Source organism: Rhinatrema bivittatum, chromosome 4, assembly GCF_901001135.1.
Source record: "Rhinatrema bivittatum chromosome 4, aRhiBiv1.1, whole genome shotgun sequence".
Lineage (NCBI taxonomy): Eukaryota > Metazoa > Chordata > Amphibia > Gymnophiona > Rhinatrematidae > Rhinatrema > Rhinatrema bivittatum.
In genome coordinates, this window is record NC_042618.1 from 33,326,515 (window position 1) to 33,342,468 (window position 15,954).

At 42.3% G+C, this 15,954-nt stretch overlaps 1 protein-coding gene across 3 annotated transcripts in view; it reads left to right on the top strand.

Moving 5' to 3' along the window:
- LOC115089710 (cholesterol 24-hydroxylase) overlaps positions 1–12,423 on the top strand; it is a 78,800-nt gene extending 66,377 nt beyond the window's left edge. For 2 of the 3 annotated variants that reach the window (XM_029597923.1, XM_029597922.1), the window contains 3 exons: positions 4,655–4,743; positions 6,906–6,972; positions 12,061–12,423. In XM_029597923.1, the coding sequence (XP_029453783.1) occupies positions 4,655–4,743; positions 6,906–6,972; positions 12,061–12,219 (315 nt within the window). In that variant the 3' untranslated portion in view covers positions 12,220–12,423. The remainder of the gene's footprint in view (positions 1–4,654; positions 4,744–6,905; positions 6,973–12,060) is intronic. The other variant, XM_029597924.1, reaches the window with a different exon arrangement.
- The last annotated feature ends 3,531 nt before the right edge of the window (positions 12,424–15,954 follow it).

Genomic DNA, 15,954 nt, shown 5'->3' on the forward strand with positions numbered 1-15,954 from the left:
AGGCTTCTTCTTTGTGGGGAAGAAGGATGGAACATTACATCCATGTATTGATTACAGAGGTCTCAATGAGATAACTGTGAAAGATTGATACCCGCTACCTCTCATCTCAGAGCTATTTGACAGACTACAAGGAGCCAAGATCTTTTCCAAGCTTGATCTTAAAGGAGCCTACAACTTACTTCGCATTCGCGCAGGCGATGAATGGAAGACGGCCTTCAACACCCGGGACGGTCACTTTGAATATTTAATGATGCCCTTTGGCCTGTGTAACGCCCTGGCTGACTTTCAAAATTTAATGAACGACATTTTCAGGGATCTCCTCTACAAATGTGTCATCATATACTTAGATGACATCTTGATTTTCTCCCAAGACATGACCACTCATCTGGAGGATGTCAAAAGAGTGCTGCAAAGACTCTGTGAGAATCATCTGTAGCTAAGTTGTCTAAATGCGAATTTCACAAGGAATCAGTGCCTTTCCTGGGCTACATTGTTTCCAACCATGGGTTCCAGATGGATCCACAGAAGCTGGAGAGCATAAAGAATTGGGCTCAACCCACTGGTTTGAAGGCTCTCAGACGTTTCTTAGGTTTCACCAACTATTACAGGTCTTTCATCAAGACCTACTCCTCGCTCACCGTTCCGCTTACAGCTATGATGAAGAAAGGTGCCAATGTTGCTAATTGGTCTAGGGAGGCAATATTTGCATTCCAGAAACTAAAAGACGCCTTCTCAAGCAACCCGTGTCTCCGACACCCGGATCCCACTAAGCCCTTCATCGTTGAGGTTGATGCCTCAGACGTTGGCGTAGGGGCCGTGTTAAGCCAAGCTGGTGATTCCAAGGCCTTACACCCATGCTCATTCTTCTCTCATCGCTTCTCTCCTGCAGAGAAAAATTACGGAATAGGAGATAAAGAGCTCCTGGTAATAAAGATGGCATTTGAGGAGTGGCGCCCTTGGCTTGAAGGAGCGCAACATCAAATCACAGTCTTTACAGACCATAAGAATTTGGAGTACCTCCGCCACGCACAGCGCCTAAACCATAGGCAAGCGAAACAGTCTCTGTTTTTCAACAGATTCGACTTTGTGCTGAAATACCGCCCTGGAGATGAAAACATCAGAGCAGATGCCCTATCTCGCTCATTCCTCTCTGAGGATACCCCAGAGGAACCACAACACATCATTGACCCGAAAAGAGTCATTTTGGCAGCTACTCACTCAGTACCTGCAGGTAAAACCATCGTACCCAAGAACCTCAGAAAAAAGCTGTTAGCATGGGCTTACGACTCTAAACTGACTGGACACCCTGGTCAATGCAGAGCTCTGTCTAAACTACAAAAGGTTTACTGGTGGCCCACCATGAAGGAAGACACATTCTCCTACGTTGCTTCCTGTGCAAATTGTGCCAGACAGAAGACGCCACCCAGTCATCCTTGGGGTCTACTCCAACCCTTACCAGTACCAGACGAGCCATGGACACACATTGCTACAGACTTTGTGGTGGACTTACCACTCTCAGGAGGAAACAACACGATTTGGGTAACTGTAGATCGGTTCTCAAAGATGGCTTACTTCGTGGCTCTCCCTGGTTTACCCATAGCTATGGAGCTTGCCAAGCTCTTCATCCCGCACATCTTCCGCCTACACGGCATGCCTAAGCACATAGTCTCCAATCGCGGAGTCCAATTCACAGCTAAATTCTGGAAGGCATTGTGCAAGAAGTTTGACATTTCTCTCAACTTCACCTCAGCATACCATCCTCAATCTAACGGGCAAACAGAGAGGATGAATAGGACACTCAAGCAGTTCATTCATGCCTACGTGAACACTCGCCAGAATGATTGAGCAGAACTGTTGCCCTGGGCTGAATTCGCCATCAACTCTCATCCAGCAAAATCCACTGGATCAACACCATTCGAAGTGGTTTACGGATGACTACCATTGCCACCACTGCCATTTCCACTGTCCGTGTCATCCCCGGCAGCTCAATCTACTGCCAAAGATATTCAACAACTCTGGACTCAGACCAAAGAGATGCTTCTCAAAGCAGGACTTCGAGCTAAGAAAGGATACAATGCTCACCACTGCAAGGCTCCAGATTTCCAGCCTGGTGACAAAGTCTGGCTATCCACTAAGCATTAAGACTTAAAATACCTTCAGCTCACTTCACTCCACGCTTCGTTGGACCTTTTCCCATTCTCCGACGATTAGGCAATCTCATCTATAGTCTGAAGCTACCACCTACATTGAAGATTCATAATGCATTCCACGTCTCACTATTGAAGCCATTGATCCTTAGTGAGTTCTCTAACAAGACACCTGAACCTACACCAGTAGATGCAGAAGAAGACATCCAGTACAAGGTAGATGCTGTCCTTGATGTAAGAAAAAGAGGCAGAGAATACCTCCTGTCATGGGAAGGTTATGGACCTGAAGATAACTCTTGGACACCTTTGGCTAATATATTGGATAAAAAGATGCTACAAGAATTCCACAGAATGCATCCTCTGAAACCAAGACCAGGTAGGAAGTCCGGAGGACACCATTTGAAGGGGGGTACAGTTGCGTCCGTCGGTGCTAGACGGTTTCGCCCCGTTTGCCTCACCTTGTTCACAGCACTTCCCGCTTCCCTTGGGAAAATGGCTACCGTCAAGTCTACAAGCCGACCTCTCCGGCATCCCCGGAATGGCTATGGTGCTGCCTCCCGCCATGCTCCTCCCAAGGGCCTACTAGGGTGTGCAGGCCACCCACGTCTTTATTCCAGTATTGGCGCGAACCTCCGAGGCGTTCCCCTCTACTGACGTCACGCCATCCGGGTATATAGCCTGTACTAAGTTGCTAGCTCATTTAGTTAGCAAAGGATTGGTCTCGGCCGGTCTAAGCTACTCTGCCGCTTCCGTGCTGCCATTGGAAGCTCTTTCTCTGCCCTTTGGGGTATTGCTAACCTGGGTACCCGCTCCTCAGGGGCCCTCTGCTTTATTTCAGGTGCCTTACAAGGATCAGGTACTCGCTCCTCGAGGGCCTGCTCTCCCTGCCTCGGTGCCGCTACCAACTTCTTCAACCTGGTGGAATCGCATACCAACAGCAACCATCTAGTGAGTAATCTAATTCTCAGTCTATCTTATCCACAGTGCTACCTTGCTGGGAAACCTACTCCGGAATTCCCCTATACCAATGGGGTGAAAAGGGTCCCCTCTGCCGAGGGTCCTGAGACTGCTACATCCAGACTACCTCACTACTGCCACCTCTGGTGGTACACTTCAGGCTGTTTAATAAAAGAACTAACTCTGTGTTTGTGCATCTGCGTTTAGCCCAGTACTGTGGCGCCTCACGGGGCTCCTCCCCGTGGGAGTGGTCATTTGCCTCAGTACCCAAGAATCCACCCAAACACCGCTTAACCATAACAGTAGGTTTTCTAGAAAGGAAGGTATAGGAAGCTTTATGGTTCAGGTTCAACTTCGCTTGCCTGCTAAATGACCTAATGTCCTTCCAGAGGGCAACAGTTGTTGCTAGTTTTATTGAGGAATGAATTATAATGACAGGGCAGTTTTTCAAAGGGATTTCCATGGGTAAACGAGTGGGGTGCTAGGGGATGGGCTAGTGCAGACTCTCTTAAGTACACATTGAAGAAGGGGATTCCATTTTGAGGCCCCTGCTTGTTCTTTAGCCCATGTAGTTGGCATCTTCAAAGTATGTGGGATAAAAATTCTGTGAAGCACTGGCCCTCTGTGGAATGTTCAAAGGGAAACTCTGCAGGGGGTTTCCCTTTGAAAATTCTCTTCCACGCCTACAAGCACCATGGGGAGCTTCAAAATTGCCATCGGTGCTTTTTGAAGGTATAAAAATTGCATAAGAACATCTGGAACTGCAATTATACATGAAGCATCCTGGGAACAATGGCTCAGAAGCCATCCATCAGCCAAACTGGATTCTCCCTTCAGCTCAGCAATCTACCACAAGATCCAGGCTTGGAATCCCAGCCAGACCTGGGGACACTCCCACCACTCTCTACAGTGTACAGGCCTAGAGTTTGATTTATTTATTTAAAAAAATGTCTTTACCACTATCCCTGTCTTTAAGAGATTGCCCAGAGTGGTGAAGAATATTATACAAAAAATAAATCTTTTGTAAAATTATAAAACAACCAACAAAGACAATGCCCATAAAACGGACCCGCACTGCCCTCCAGCTCAGATTATGCCTTATTTATAAAACCTCAGTATGAGATGTGAAGGCCTGGGAAAAAGTATTTTCCACCAAGGCTAGAAATGGGAAAAAAAAAGTCCAGTTTTTTTCACTTCTAGCCATGGGGCAAATATTGGGCAAACAGCAAGAAAACTGTTTTCCCCTAATTTGTTTCAGGACTTTAAGTCTATAACTGGGCAGTGATTTGGTGAGTGGGTGAGACTGAGCTTATACGTGTGTTGGTTGAAGCTTTGTTCAATCAGTGTTATATCACAATGCACGTTTCTGATTATGGTCTGTGCATCGTGCTTACATGGCTGTAGTTGATCATGTGATCTGGGGTGGGCCCATAACAAGTTGTTCCATACAGAGATGGATGTATGCATGCATGGGAGCTTTCCCTCTGGGCTGCTCACTCAGAACTGCAGAGTATGCGCAGCTCATACAGGCAAATGTTTTCTCTTAACAGTTCAGCATGTACATAATGGGAAGGATGGACAAGTTTTTCCCAGACCCGCTCACCTTTAACCCCGATCGCTTCAGCTCTGATGCTCCAAGGTAACTATTTTCCGTCAGTTGCTGGAATTTGAGCTAGATGGGAGATGAGATGAAAGAAATAAGAAATAAGAATTATGTGCCTTGCTGATGGACAACTTATGTGACTTTCTTTTGCCAAAATTGATCAAATGGTTTTGCTTATCTTTCATAAGAGGGTGCCTCAGATTTGTGCACTGCTACTGACTTCTTCGCAAGCCATTGCCAACATCAAGAGTAAGCAGTGGCCTAAAGTGGTGTTATATTATTCCATGGAACACACATACACAATCTTATAAAAGCAAAACTTAGTTTACTAAATATGGTAAAAATTGGTAGAAAATTATATAATCAGTAAAGATAAACAATATCAAAGTGAATATTGTAATCCATATACAGCATCACAGTAAGCATTACATAGATTAATCAAGGCAAATTGTTAATGCAATAACAAAGATAGTAATAAAGAAAAGAGTCTACATAGGAAATACTTCCCTTGTAGGCCTTCCTTTCTATGAAACAGTATATTCTTGAAAATGAAAGGTTGTACGAGCTTGGGGATTCCACGAACTGGCTACCAGCTCAAGTCTGTCGCTCAGCCAAAGAACACTGTCAAATGCAGTTCCTTATATTCTCATTTTCTGGCTTTAATCTAGAGTCTACAAGGGTTAGGTGTTCTGACTTGGACTCATAACTCTGACAGTAGCCAGCCATTGCTCATTAAGCTATGGCTAATTAAAACTCACAGTTAGAATAAAATGTATGGCCTGGCTATGTCTGTTAGAGAGGCATCCTGTGCTAGACTGCTGAATACTGGCCTTCACCAGCCTTATCTCTTAGAAAAACAAATGTTAGAAAGAACAGAGTCTCCTGCTTATCTTCAACTCATTAGTACCAAGCAGTCTAGAAAGAAAAACGAAAGACAGCATGCTACAATTCCAGGCCTTCCTTATTTTTAAGCTATGTGTAATGTACATATATTGATCCACATTTATCAATTATTGGTGATTATTTTGATTCACTATTAATCCTTCTTTTACATACAGTAATTTTCTGGGAAACGAAAAATAACTACCTAAAATAATTTTAACACATCAAGTGGCCACATTTTCTTCTGTACTCTTAGCTGCCAGTGAAAGAAGCTTATATGGTTTTTTTTTCTGAAAAGAAAAAAATAAGTATTTTCTCCTATAGTTCCCTATTTATTGTTATTACTAGTATCCAGTGAGGAAAGCAAGCCATTGCACTGAGCTCCACCACGTTCAGTTTTATATAAAATGTAGTAATTTCATTATGCCAACCAGCCTAATTGACTGGTTTTACCCACTGAAAGAAATACAGCATAAATGAGCATAAGAAGCCTTTATTAAACATCAAATAACTGATTGTTGGTGATTTGCACGTCTGCCTTGGGCCTGCTTGGCTATATTCTCACTGATGGGCAGTTGGGTGATTTTTCACATTCAGTTAACTAGTGTGCTTGGATGTTAGAGCAGTTAGAGCATGGACGCTCTCCCCTCCTCACATACGGATGTCATTGCAAATGACAGCAGACCCTTCTCTCTAGCTCCTCTCTTCCTTCTGTGGTCCTGGGGCAGGAGGTTCCTTTCCCCTCTTGCTTTTCTCTCTTTCACAGGCAGGCAGATGTGTGGGAAGATTGCAGCCCTCCTCTCTCTAATGGTGGTGGGGCGAGAGATTCCAGCTAGTACCAGCTGCCTGCCCCCCCCCCCCCCCCCCAAAATAGAGAATCATTGGGCTAGATAGAAATTTCCATTTGAAACAGAAAAGGGAAGGCCTCGTGCTGCTCACTTTTGGAGTAATGAACAGACTACGGTTGTAACACAGGTGACTTCCTGGAGACGGGTCATAAGCAGCCTTCTCACTAACGTTCAGTCACTTTTTGGTTATTTATTTTACCTGGAAAGGCAGCCTGTGCCTGAAACAGGAATAAGGATCAGATGACATCTTCATGGAAAAAAAGACGATCGGAAATGTATTTATTTGCAACCATTTTTTACGTGCACTTTCTATCATTCGAGGCAGGATAGATGTTGTGGATTCCAGAAGATACTTAGGCTGAATGCTAAAATACTGCTGAGATGTGATTATTAAACCTTCTGTGACTGTTGCATGTTAATTTGCCTTACTGGTCGAGTAACTGGCTCCATGCTGCTTCTCCACAACAGGCCGTATTTCACGTACTTCCCGTTCTCCCTGGGACCCCGCTCTTGTATCGGCCAGGTGTTTGCACAGGTGAGGAGCTGCGCCGGGTGTCTTCTCTGTGACTTTCTGCCACACCCCACCTCGGGATTCGCAGAAAGACTCGAGGACTGCAATCCTGCACTTCGTTTTTACCCTGAATAGCGGTAAAGTCTGGCAGACTTCTTGGAGGATTTTCAAAGTGACTTCACGTGCATAGTTCTACTTTGAAAATCCTCAGGCAGTTGGTCGAGTGCAAGCAGAAATGACCTTGCGTAAAATTACACCACCTCTTCAGAGGGCGTAACGTGTGTACCCTTCCGCACAGACGTTTTAAAGCAACTCCAACCCTCTTCCCTTCCCCAGGAGCGCCTGTCTGCACTTCACATAAAACTATGTGTGAAAGGGTGACGCACACGCTCTTCCACACACAGAGTCCCCGGCTGCCTTACTGCAGCCATTTTCTTTGCAAACAACCTCCAAAATGGAGCATTGAACGTTATGTACATCTGTTGTTTTGCTGAGGGGTGATTTTATTTATTGTGAATGTATTTTGAGTTAGCCACTAGTGTTCGGCTGACCTACTGCTCCAGCTTAGTCAGTCAGTATGGAGATTTATGTAAAGTTTAGTCCTCAATGCGCACTTTAATACCGTTAATGACTTTGCATTGTTTGGTGCTATTCTAATATGTTGTACCCCGCTTTGGGGGAATTTCTTATTCAAAAAGTGTAGAAAATCCAAATCAGTATATTTAAAGCAGCAGTGATAGCCAACACTTTTTTGGGGAGAATTTCTGGCTATTGTAAAATTGAACATTCACAATAATGTCTCAATTATAATTAAATATATTCCAATCTTAATGTCACTTCTTTCAGTATATATTTGTGAGATTACAAATATACAAAATATAATACCTTATAATCACTTACCAATATAAAGCAATATAGCATAAAATCAACCTTATTAGGATGACACCTATATGCATCACCCAGATAGCCCAATATACCTGCATACCCCAAATTACTAAAAACCTTCACTCTATTCATACAAAAAACATTCCATACTCATGCTTACCTCATTCATAAACGTAAAACCACTCTAAAATTGTAAAGCAGAATAAAGTGCAGCAATAGTTATACTAATATCAATAATTTAAAATTTGCCAGATACAAAAATACTTATGATCAGGAGACTAGGGCACCATCGATAGTTAAAAAAAAATCTCCAAAAATACTTTTATTATTTTTTAGTTCATTTTTTATTTTATGGTTTCAGTAACATATAGAAAGGAGATTCAACTTTTCTATTTTGAAACTGCTTATTGGGGAACCTCCAAACTGTGAAATGAGCAAACCCAAGAAGATTCAAAAGACTTATCTTTGTCTGTTTAAAAACTTATCTTTATCTTCTTAGTGGTTGAGATTCCGCATTGGCAAACGTCATGGATTTAATAATGCCGAGACTGGACAGACTTTGATATACTTCTATCACCGACACTGACAGCGTTTCGCCCGCTAAAGGCTGCGTCAGGGAGACAGTCCAGATAGCGCACAATGCATCTAGAAAGACAAAAGATCTTAGAATTCCTTTCAAAAAATAGATTTTTATCATTCAGACAGTGCATACTCACACGATCAAACTTTCAGAGATGTGAAGTCTTCATGTTCCAACAGAAAAGGGCTGACGCAGCCTTTAGCGGGCAAAACGCTGTCAGTGTCGGTGATAGAAGTATATCAAAGTCTGTCCAGTCTCTGCATTATTAAAACCATGATGTTTTGCCAATGCAGAATCTCAACCACTAAGAAGACAAAGATACGTTTTTAAACAGACAAAGATAAGTCTTTTGAATGTACTGGGGTTTGCTCATTTCACAGTTTGGAGGTTTCCCAATAAGCAGTTCCTATATGTTACTAAAACCATAAAATTAAAAATGTAACAAAAAAATAATAAAAGTATTTTTGGAGGTTTTTTAAACTAATGATGGCGCCCTAGTCACCTGATAGTAAGCAGTCTTTTAGCCGAGATCAGGCATCTGAAGTTTTTTCCTCCAAATTAAATAAACTTTATTCAGTGCTGTTAAACGTAGGTAACTGAGGGCGTTTTTCTACTTATTGAATTATTTTCCGCTGTTTCATCTCCTTATCTTTGAATAGATACAAAAATATAAAAAATTCAAAATGTTCAAAAAATTCTAAACCAAATCCAACCACTGTACAAAAATGTACTGAAAAGCATGCCGGCAACATTCAGCGCTGGCTCTCTATCAAATAGCTTCCTCCTACACTGATATTTTTGTCAGTTAGGATGATACTTTAGTGTGCATGGTGACTTAATATTCCCTAACAAGGGACCCTCGTTTCGCCCAACCGGGCATCCTCAGGGGGCAAGATTCCTACAAAACAATAACTCATTATCAATCTAGCGCACATTTTAAAGAACCCAAATCGCCAATGACTGCAAATATTACCAACATTTGCAAACTTCTAAGTGTCACACCATGTAGCGAAAATCATGAAAAGCCTTGTTGCTAACACTCCCTTCACATCAGTCATGAATCCTCATACATCGAACAACCTCTTTTTCCACGATATTCCTAAGGAAGCAAAATATACATATACACTCAACATAACTTTAAATTCACCATATCCAAAATAATATACATAAGTACTAAATACCAAAATAACATACAAACTGTTGCACTGACCAGACACGCCGATGCATATCTTCTCACCTCAACACTGACTCCTTGAACAACAGGGTTAACGTCAACGGATAAACGTTCATTCGCCACAATGTGTTTAAGTACCTCTTCACCAAACCTGTATTCCCCGAACAAAGGTATAATGAAAACCAACCAGGGACAATTATACCAAAATAATTATACAAATGTAGACCATTCCACCTCATTATTCAAATCATTAGGGGACAACATGTCTCAATTAAAAATGAACCTCTGCTCACATTACCTTAATTTGCAAGAAATGTCTCCATCAAGATCATTTGTCACTTGTTTAATCACAAAAATATTCACATCCTCAGCTGAATGTTTGCCCTTTGAACCTCCTAACCCCCTTATGATAGCATTTGAATCTAGTATTGCAAGATTTGAAGGGGTTGGAAGCTGAGAAGGAGCAAGTGAAGTTTTATTTGTACAAAGAAGAATTTCGGTTCATTAAGATTTTGAGGGAGGAGACATCTTTAGTGATATGCCCTGCTGATAAGGGCGGTGGTGTGGTCATACTTGACAAGGTTGCATATGATCAAGAAGCCATTCGGCAGTTGAATAATTCAGATGTGTACCGTATATTGGATCATGACCCTACTCATAGGCTTCAAGAACAGATTAAGGAGATATTAGATAGGGCTTTACAACCTTGGGTCATTTCAGCTAAGGAACATTGATTTTTTGTTTGAACAACACCCAGCCATTTCTTATTTTTATATGGTGCCAAAGATTCATGTTTGGAGCCAGTTAGATAAGAGGAATGTGGACAGTCTGTCTGCGGCGAGTGTTCAGTATGTGATAATGTTATGCAAATAAAGTCTTTTTCTAATAGTTGTTTAACTCGCCCATATTTTTTACTGGGTTGTTTTTCATGTAGATCATCATGCGTAATATAAGTGATTGAATACCCATGTGATTACATCTACAAAGGCCAGACGAAACAAGAGATAAAACTGAGAATTATTGAACATAAAAGTAGTGTACGTACATTGAAGGAAAACGCCCCCCTGATGTCCCATGGGTCAGCATCATCCCAATCAGTTGAGGATGTGAAGTTTTTCGTGATTAAACAAGTGACAAATAATCGTGGAGGAGACATTTCTCATAAATTAAGGCAATGTGAGCAGAAGTTCATTTTTAATTAGGATACATGAATATGTGGGTATGTTGGGCTATCTGGTTGATGCTTATGGGTGTTTCATCCTAAAAGGGTTGAGTTTGCGTTATATTGATAAGTGATTATAAGATATTATGAGGTCAATATTCAATAGGCCGTTTAGTGGACTTGTCCCATATATTCAGCGGGATAAACGACAGCTGAATATACGTGCTTAGTTATCTGACTAACCAAAGCCAGTTATGTTTAAGGTTGCCCGGCTTTGGTTAGCCGTATAATTTTAGATTTAACCGGATACTTTAAAAAAAGAATATATCTGGTTAAGTTAGGTTCCCTGAAAAAACCATTGCAGCCTGTCCCTCGCGTCCCTCCCACCCCAGTTGCAAAGGTCCTAGCAGGCCAAACTAGCCACCACCACCCCCCAAAATGGCCCATTTAATGTAAACAAAAAAATTATTGGCGCTGGAGTCCCCCTCCCCAACCCACTGCTTTGACTTTTCCTTATACCTCAAAAATTTAAACTTTGCGGGACCCCGATTCCTCCTATCACTGCAGTGCCCACCCCAGGTTTTTCCCTTCTCCCCCCGCCTCGCTGTAGCTTGATTTCAAGTTGGTCTCCAGGATCCTAATGGGATCCGGGACCATCGCTTCTGGGAATGCTTCTGCCGTTGTTGGGCTCCATATATATATGTATCACTTGTTATTTTTGTAAAATCGAATCACTCTACTCCATTTTCCCCTTATGATCTGTTGTATTAATAAACTAAAATATTCTGTTTAGGATGCGATACTTCATTTATTTACTTTGAGAACCTAGCCCGGGGATAGGCAGCTCCGGTCCTTGAGTGCCACAACTGAGCCTGGTTTTCAGGATATCCACCATGAATATGCATGTGATAGATTTACTTGCACTGTCTTCTTTGTATGTAGAGGTATATGATACATATTTGTGATGAATATCCTGAAAAGCAGGCCTGTTTGTGGCCCTCGAGTGTCAGATTGCCTACTTCTGGCTAAGCCTCTGGTTTGTCATACTAAAAGCGTGCATCTTTTATTCCAAAAAGAGTGAAAATGTTACAAAGAAAATGCCATAGGGACAAAAGAGAGGAGACCCAGGAGTAAGACCAAGAGAGAAAGCTTTAAGATTTTTGGGAGCCTGAGATGTAGCAAGTTACATCTTGGCTGCTTAAACTCTTGGCACATCTCTTGCGACAGCATTTTTCAACAGCCTAATCCTGAATTCTCTTGCATGTCAGATGTGACGCTGCACTGCTGCTCACACTCTCTCCTTCTCTGCAGATGGAGGCGAAGGTGGTCATGGCTAAACTGGTGCAAAGGTTTGAGTTTCGGCTGGTGGCAGGACAGAGCTTCAAGATTCTGGACACAGGATCGCTGCGGCCGCTGGATGGCGTCATCTGCCGCTTAAAGCCCCGGGAAGACACAGCCGGCTCCTGGTAGCAGCAACAGAAGACTGAAATTGGGAGGGTTTATAGGTGGTGGCCTTTGCCTTCAAAATGAAATTCATTTTGCTGTCCCACACGGAATCAAATCAAAATGCGGAGGAAGCTATCAGTTGTGATTAGAGCATGTGTACAATTTATTTTTTGTTTTATAAATCTGTTTTATTCAAATCACAGAGAATAAAATTTTCAACCAAATCTCCTCCAAGGCCACATTATTTATCCATACACCAGTTGCATGACTTCTGCTCAGGTCGTTCGATCAGGAAATGTGACACATGAAAGCCATTTGCTGTGAGGGAATGTATGGGATGGGATGCATGGACAAAAAAATATATAATCCACTTTGAGGTGCTTGCAAGATGGAATATAAATCATGTAAAAGTATAATAAAGTTTCCCAAGCATTGTTGTTGGTATCAACATATTTTATTTATTTATTTATTTTGTGACCGCTGACCAAGTCTTCATATCTACATCCCTTCTCTGCACACACCCCCTCCCCCATCAAATGTAAGAAGGGGGGGGGGAGTGGAATTAAATTGGATGCCAAATGACAATTCCCTGTCCCGATCAGAAAGACTTCATCTTTCAATGAAAAATGAAAACCTACAGACCTGGGAAGTTTTTCTTCTGTTTCTTTTGTGGCAGTGCTGCTCTCATAGCAAAGAGAATAGAAAGGAAACGATTAATTAGTGAATTCTGTATGGCAACTTTCATCTGTATATTCCTAGGTAGAATATGGTTTAAAGTATGTGCCCCCTTTAGAATGCATTATTATCTCTGCTTTAATAGATGCAACTCCCTCATCTATTCTCCTAAGAAAGTCCTTTCCCTGGTACCCGAAAGAAAAGAAGACTTAAGACATTGCTGTGGCTATGTGTGCTCCACCCTATTTTCAGTGCATGTCAGGAGGGTCGGGGATACTCCTGACAGGGGTAGTGTTTTTCAGATTTACTCATACCAGTGAAATCTGCCCCCCGCCACGGCATCCTGCACACTCCGAGAGAGGTAATAATATCCTAACCTACCATGCAAGCAACTCAGGACCTCATAAACCATGGACAGATCTGATGTTGAGGATTCTCATCCTGAATATTCATGAGATAGCATCCTAACCTACCATGCAAGCAACTCAGGTCCTCATAAACCATGGACAGATCTGATGTTGAGGATTCTCATCCTGAATATTCATGAGATAGCATCCTAACCTACCATGCAAGCAACTCAGGTCCTCATAAACCATGGACAGATCTGATGTTGAGGATTCTCATCCTGAATATTCATGAGATAGCATCCTAACCTACCATGCAAGCAACTCAGGTCCTCATAAACCATGGACAGATCTGATGTTGAGGATTCTCATCCTGAATATTCATGAGATAGCATCCTAACCTACCATGCAAGCAACTCAGGTCTTCATAAACCATGGACAGATCTGATGTTGAGGATTCTCATCCTGAATATTCATGAGATAACATCCTAACCTACCATGCAAGCAACTCAGGACCTCATAAACCATGGACAGATCTGATGTTAAGGATGCTCATCCTGAATATTCATGAGATAACATCTGCATTTATTTCATGCCTGTATCTAATTAATTTGCACATTTTGGTTCTAAAATCAGATCTGTTCGACTCCCCTGCCCTAGAACCCTCCCCCTTCCCCAGCTTCCGGTAAGGAGCCCTGCAGAAGCTTCCTGCCTGGGCTTTTTAAATCTGTAGTCTATGCATCTTCTCGTTTTTGTCTCCTGCACAACCATTCCACATTTTTGACAAAGGATTGGAAAGAGTGCAGCCTCCCCTGGAGATCACACCGGCCCTGCGAGTTAGTGCTAGGAAGCGCATCTCTTATCTCCTCCCTCCTCGGCCCTGCAGCTGTACTTTAAAATCTGCCTCGTGCATTTCGAGTCTTCAGCAGAGCCCTGGAAGCCCTTTCAGACACTGCTGGTGCTTTTTGCTGATACCAAATTCTGTGCCCCGTGCTCTGAGCTGGAGGGCTAAACAGTTTGGTGGCCCAGGCCTTCTAGCTGTCCAGGAGCAGCATTCAGACACCCATCTTGGCAGTATTCCTGGGTCACGGTTAAATCGGAGGAAATTACTACTCGGCACCCATTAGTGTAAAGGGGAAATTCATAAGCGAACGGTCACAGAGATAAACTCTTTACATTGGATAAATATAATCATTAATCTCATATGCTACTGGTCATCTTTGTGTTTTTGTACTTATATAAAAAGGGAGCTTACACCATAGGAAGCTACCTTTGCATGTATATGAGTGGGAGGAAATCTACTTCTGAATTTTATAACCTACGTATCTATGATTTGCGCGAGTTATAAAATATGCGCAAATGCACCTGCAACCTGCGCACGTATTTTTAAAAAATGCACAAAATGATATTGCACTTATCTGGATAAGCTTGGACTAAGTAGCCAAATAAGTCTTAACTAGTGCTACTTATCCGGATAAATGGCATGCAACTGCTTTAACCATGTATTTTATGTTTAACATTAAAAAATGTACCCAAGGAGAGTTTTCCAGCATAGTTTGCATGCATTTACCCCCAAAAGTCAGGTTTTACACGTGTAAATCAGGAGATTTTCTAAGATGCGCACGGCAATGAAATTACCAGTTTTATCAATTAGTCTACCAGTTCACCCAGTCCATCTGCAGGTCATCGAGAGCCTTCTGGCTTTTCAGCCTCAACTCTCTCCATTTCACCCAGACCCTTCACCCAGTCAGTATTTCACTTTTAAGAGGTTGACGATCACTTACTCCCGATATAGAGCAGGTGTAAATGTACGCGGGTAAGCTGCCAAATCAACATGCGCAAATCTCTTATAAAAGAGAAACTTTCACACGTAAATGTTTGCCCCCTCCGGGAATGCTCCTGGACCGCCCCTTTTTTTTTTACACGCGTACATTTACGCGCGAACTCTTAAGTGTGTATTTTGGAGGTTTCTAAAATAGCATGCAAGCGAGTATATGCTATTTACATGTGTAGATGCAGATTTTTATGTGTGGCACTTTTTGAATATTCATCTTTTTAACAGTCTACACCAAAAATGAATGTGGCAACAATTTTTGGGAAAAAATTCTTCTGTGCCCACATTAGAAACAAAATCACTCAGTATATTAAACTTCTTAAATAATAACTATCCAATGTTTTATCTCGGTCCAAAAACCTTATAGAAGAAGTGCAAAGGCACGGGAATGGTGACGGAACATGACCTAGCCCCCGGGTATTGCTGTTATCTGCATCAGGAGGAGCTTTACTGTCCCTCGCCTTCATCTCCCATACAAATTTATGATGGCCGGCAGCCAAAACTCCCAAATTGGTTGATTCAACTTGATGCTGATGAATTATCACCAACAATGGCATCTAATGCAGCGCTGACCTCCCAGCGGCACTGCCAGAAGATACCAGACTGTCCAGGCAGTAATGGAATGTGAAAGTATGCTTGAAGATCAGGTGATAAGCTTACAAATGTTCTCAATGGGCACTTCTTACAGATGTGCAATTGAAGAGGCTCTGGCCTGCGCCTGACAGGCTCACATCAGATTTGAGAGGACAAGTCCAGCAGCAGTATAACCATGTTGGATGCAGATTGTAATCCAACTGGGCAAAGCTAATTTTGAAACAGCCTTGCCAAGTCTATTTGGATCAAAGGACATAGAGAGCTGAGACAATTTCCTGTGGGCCTAAGTCTATTGCTTATAACAGGCAAGGG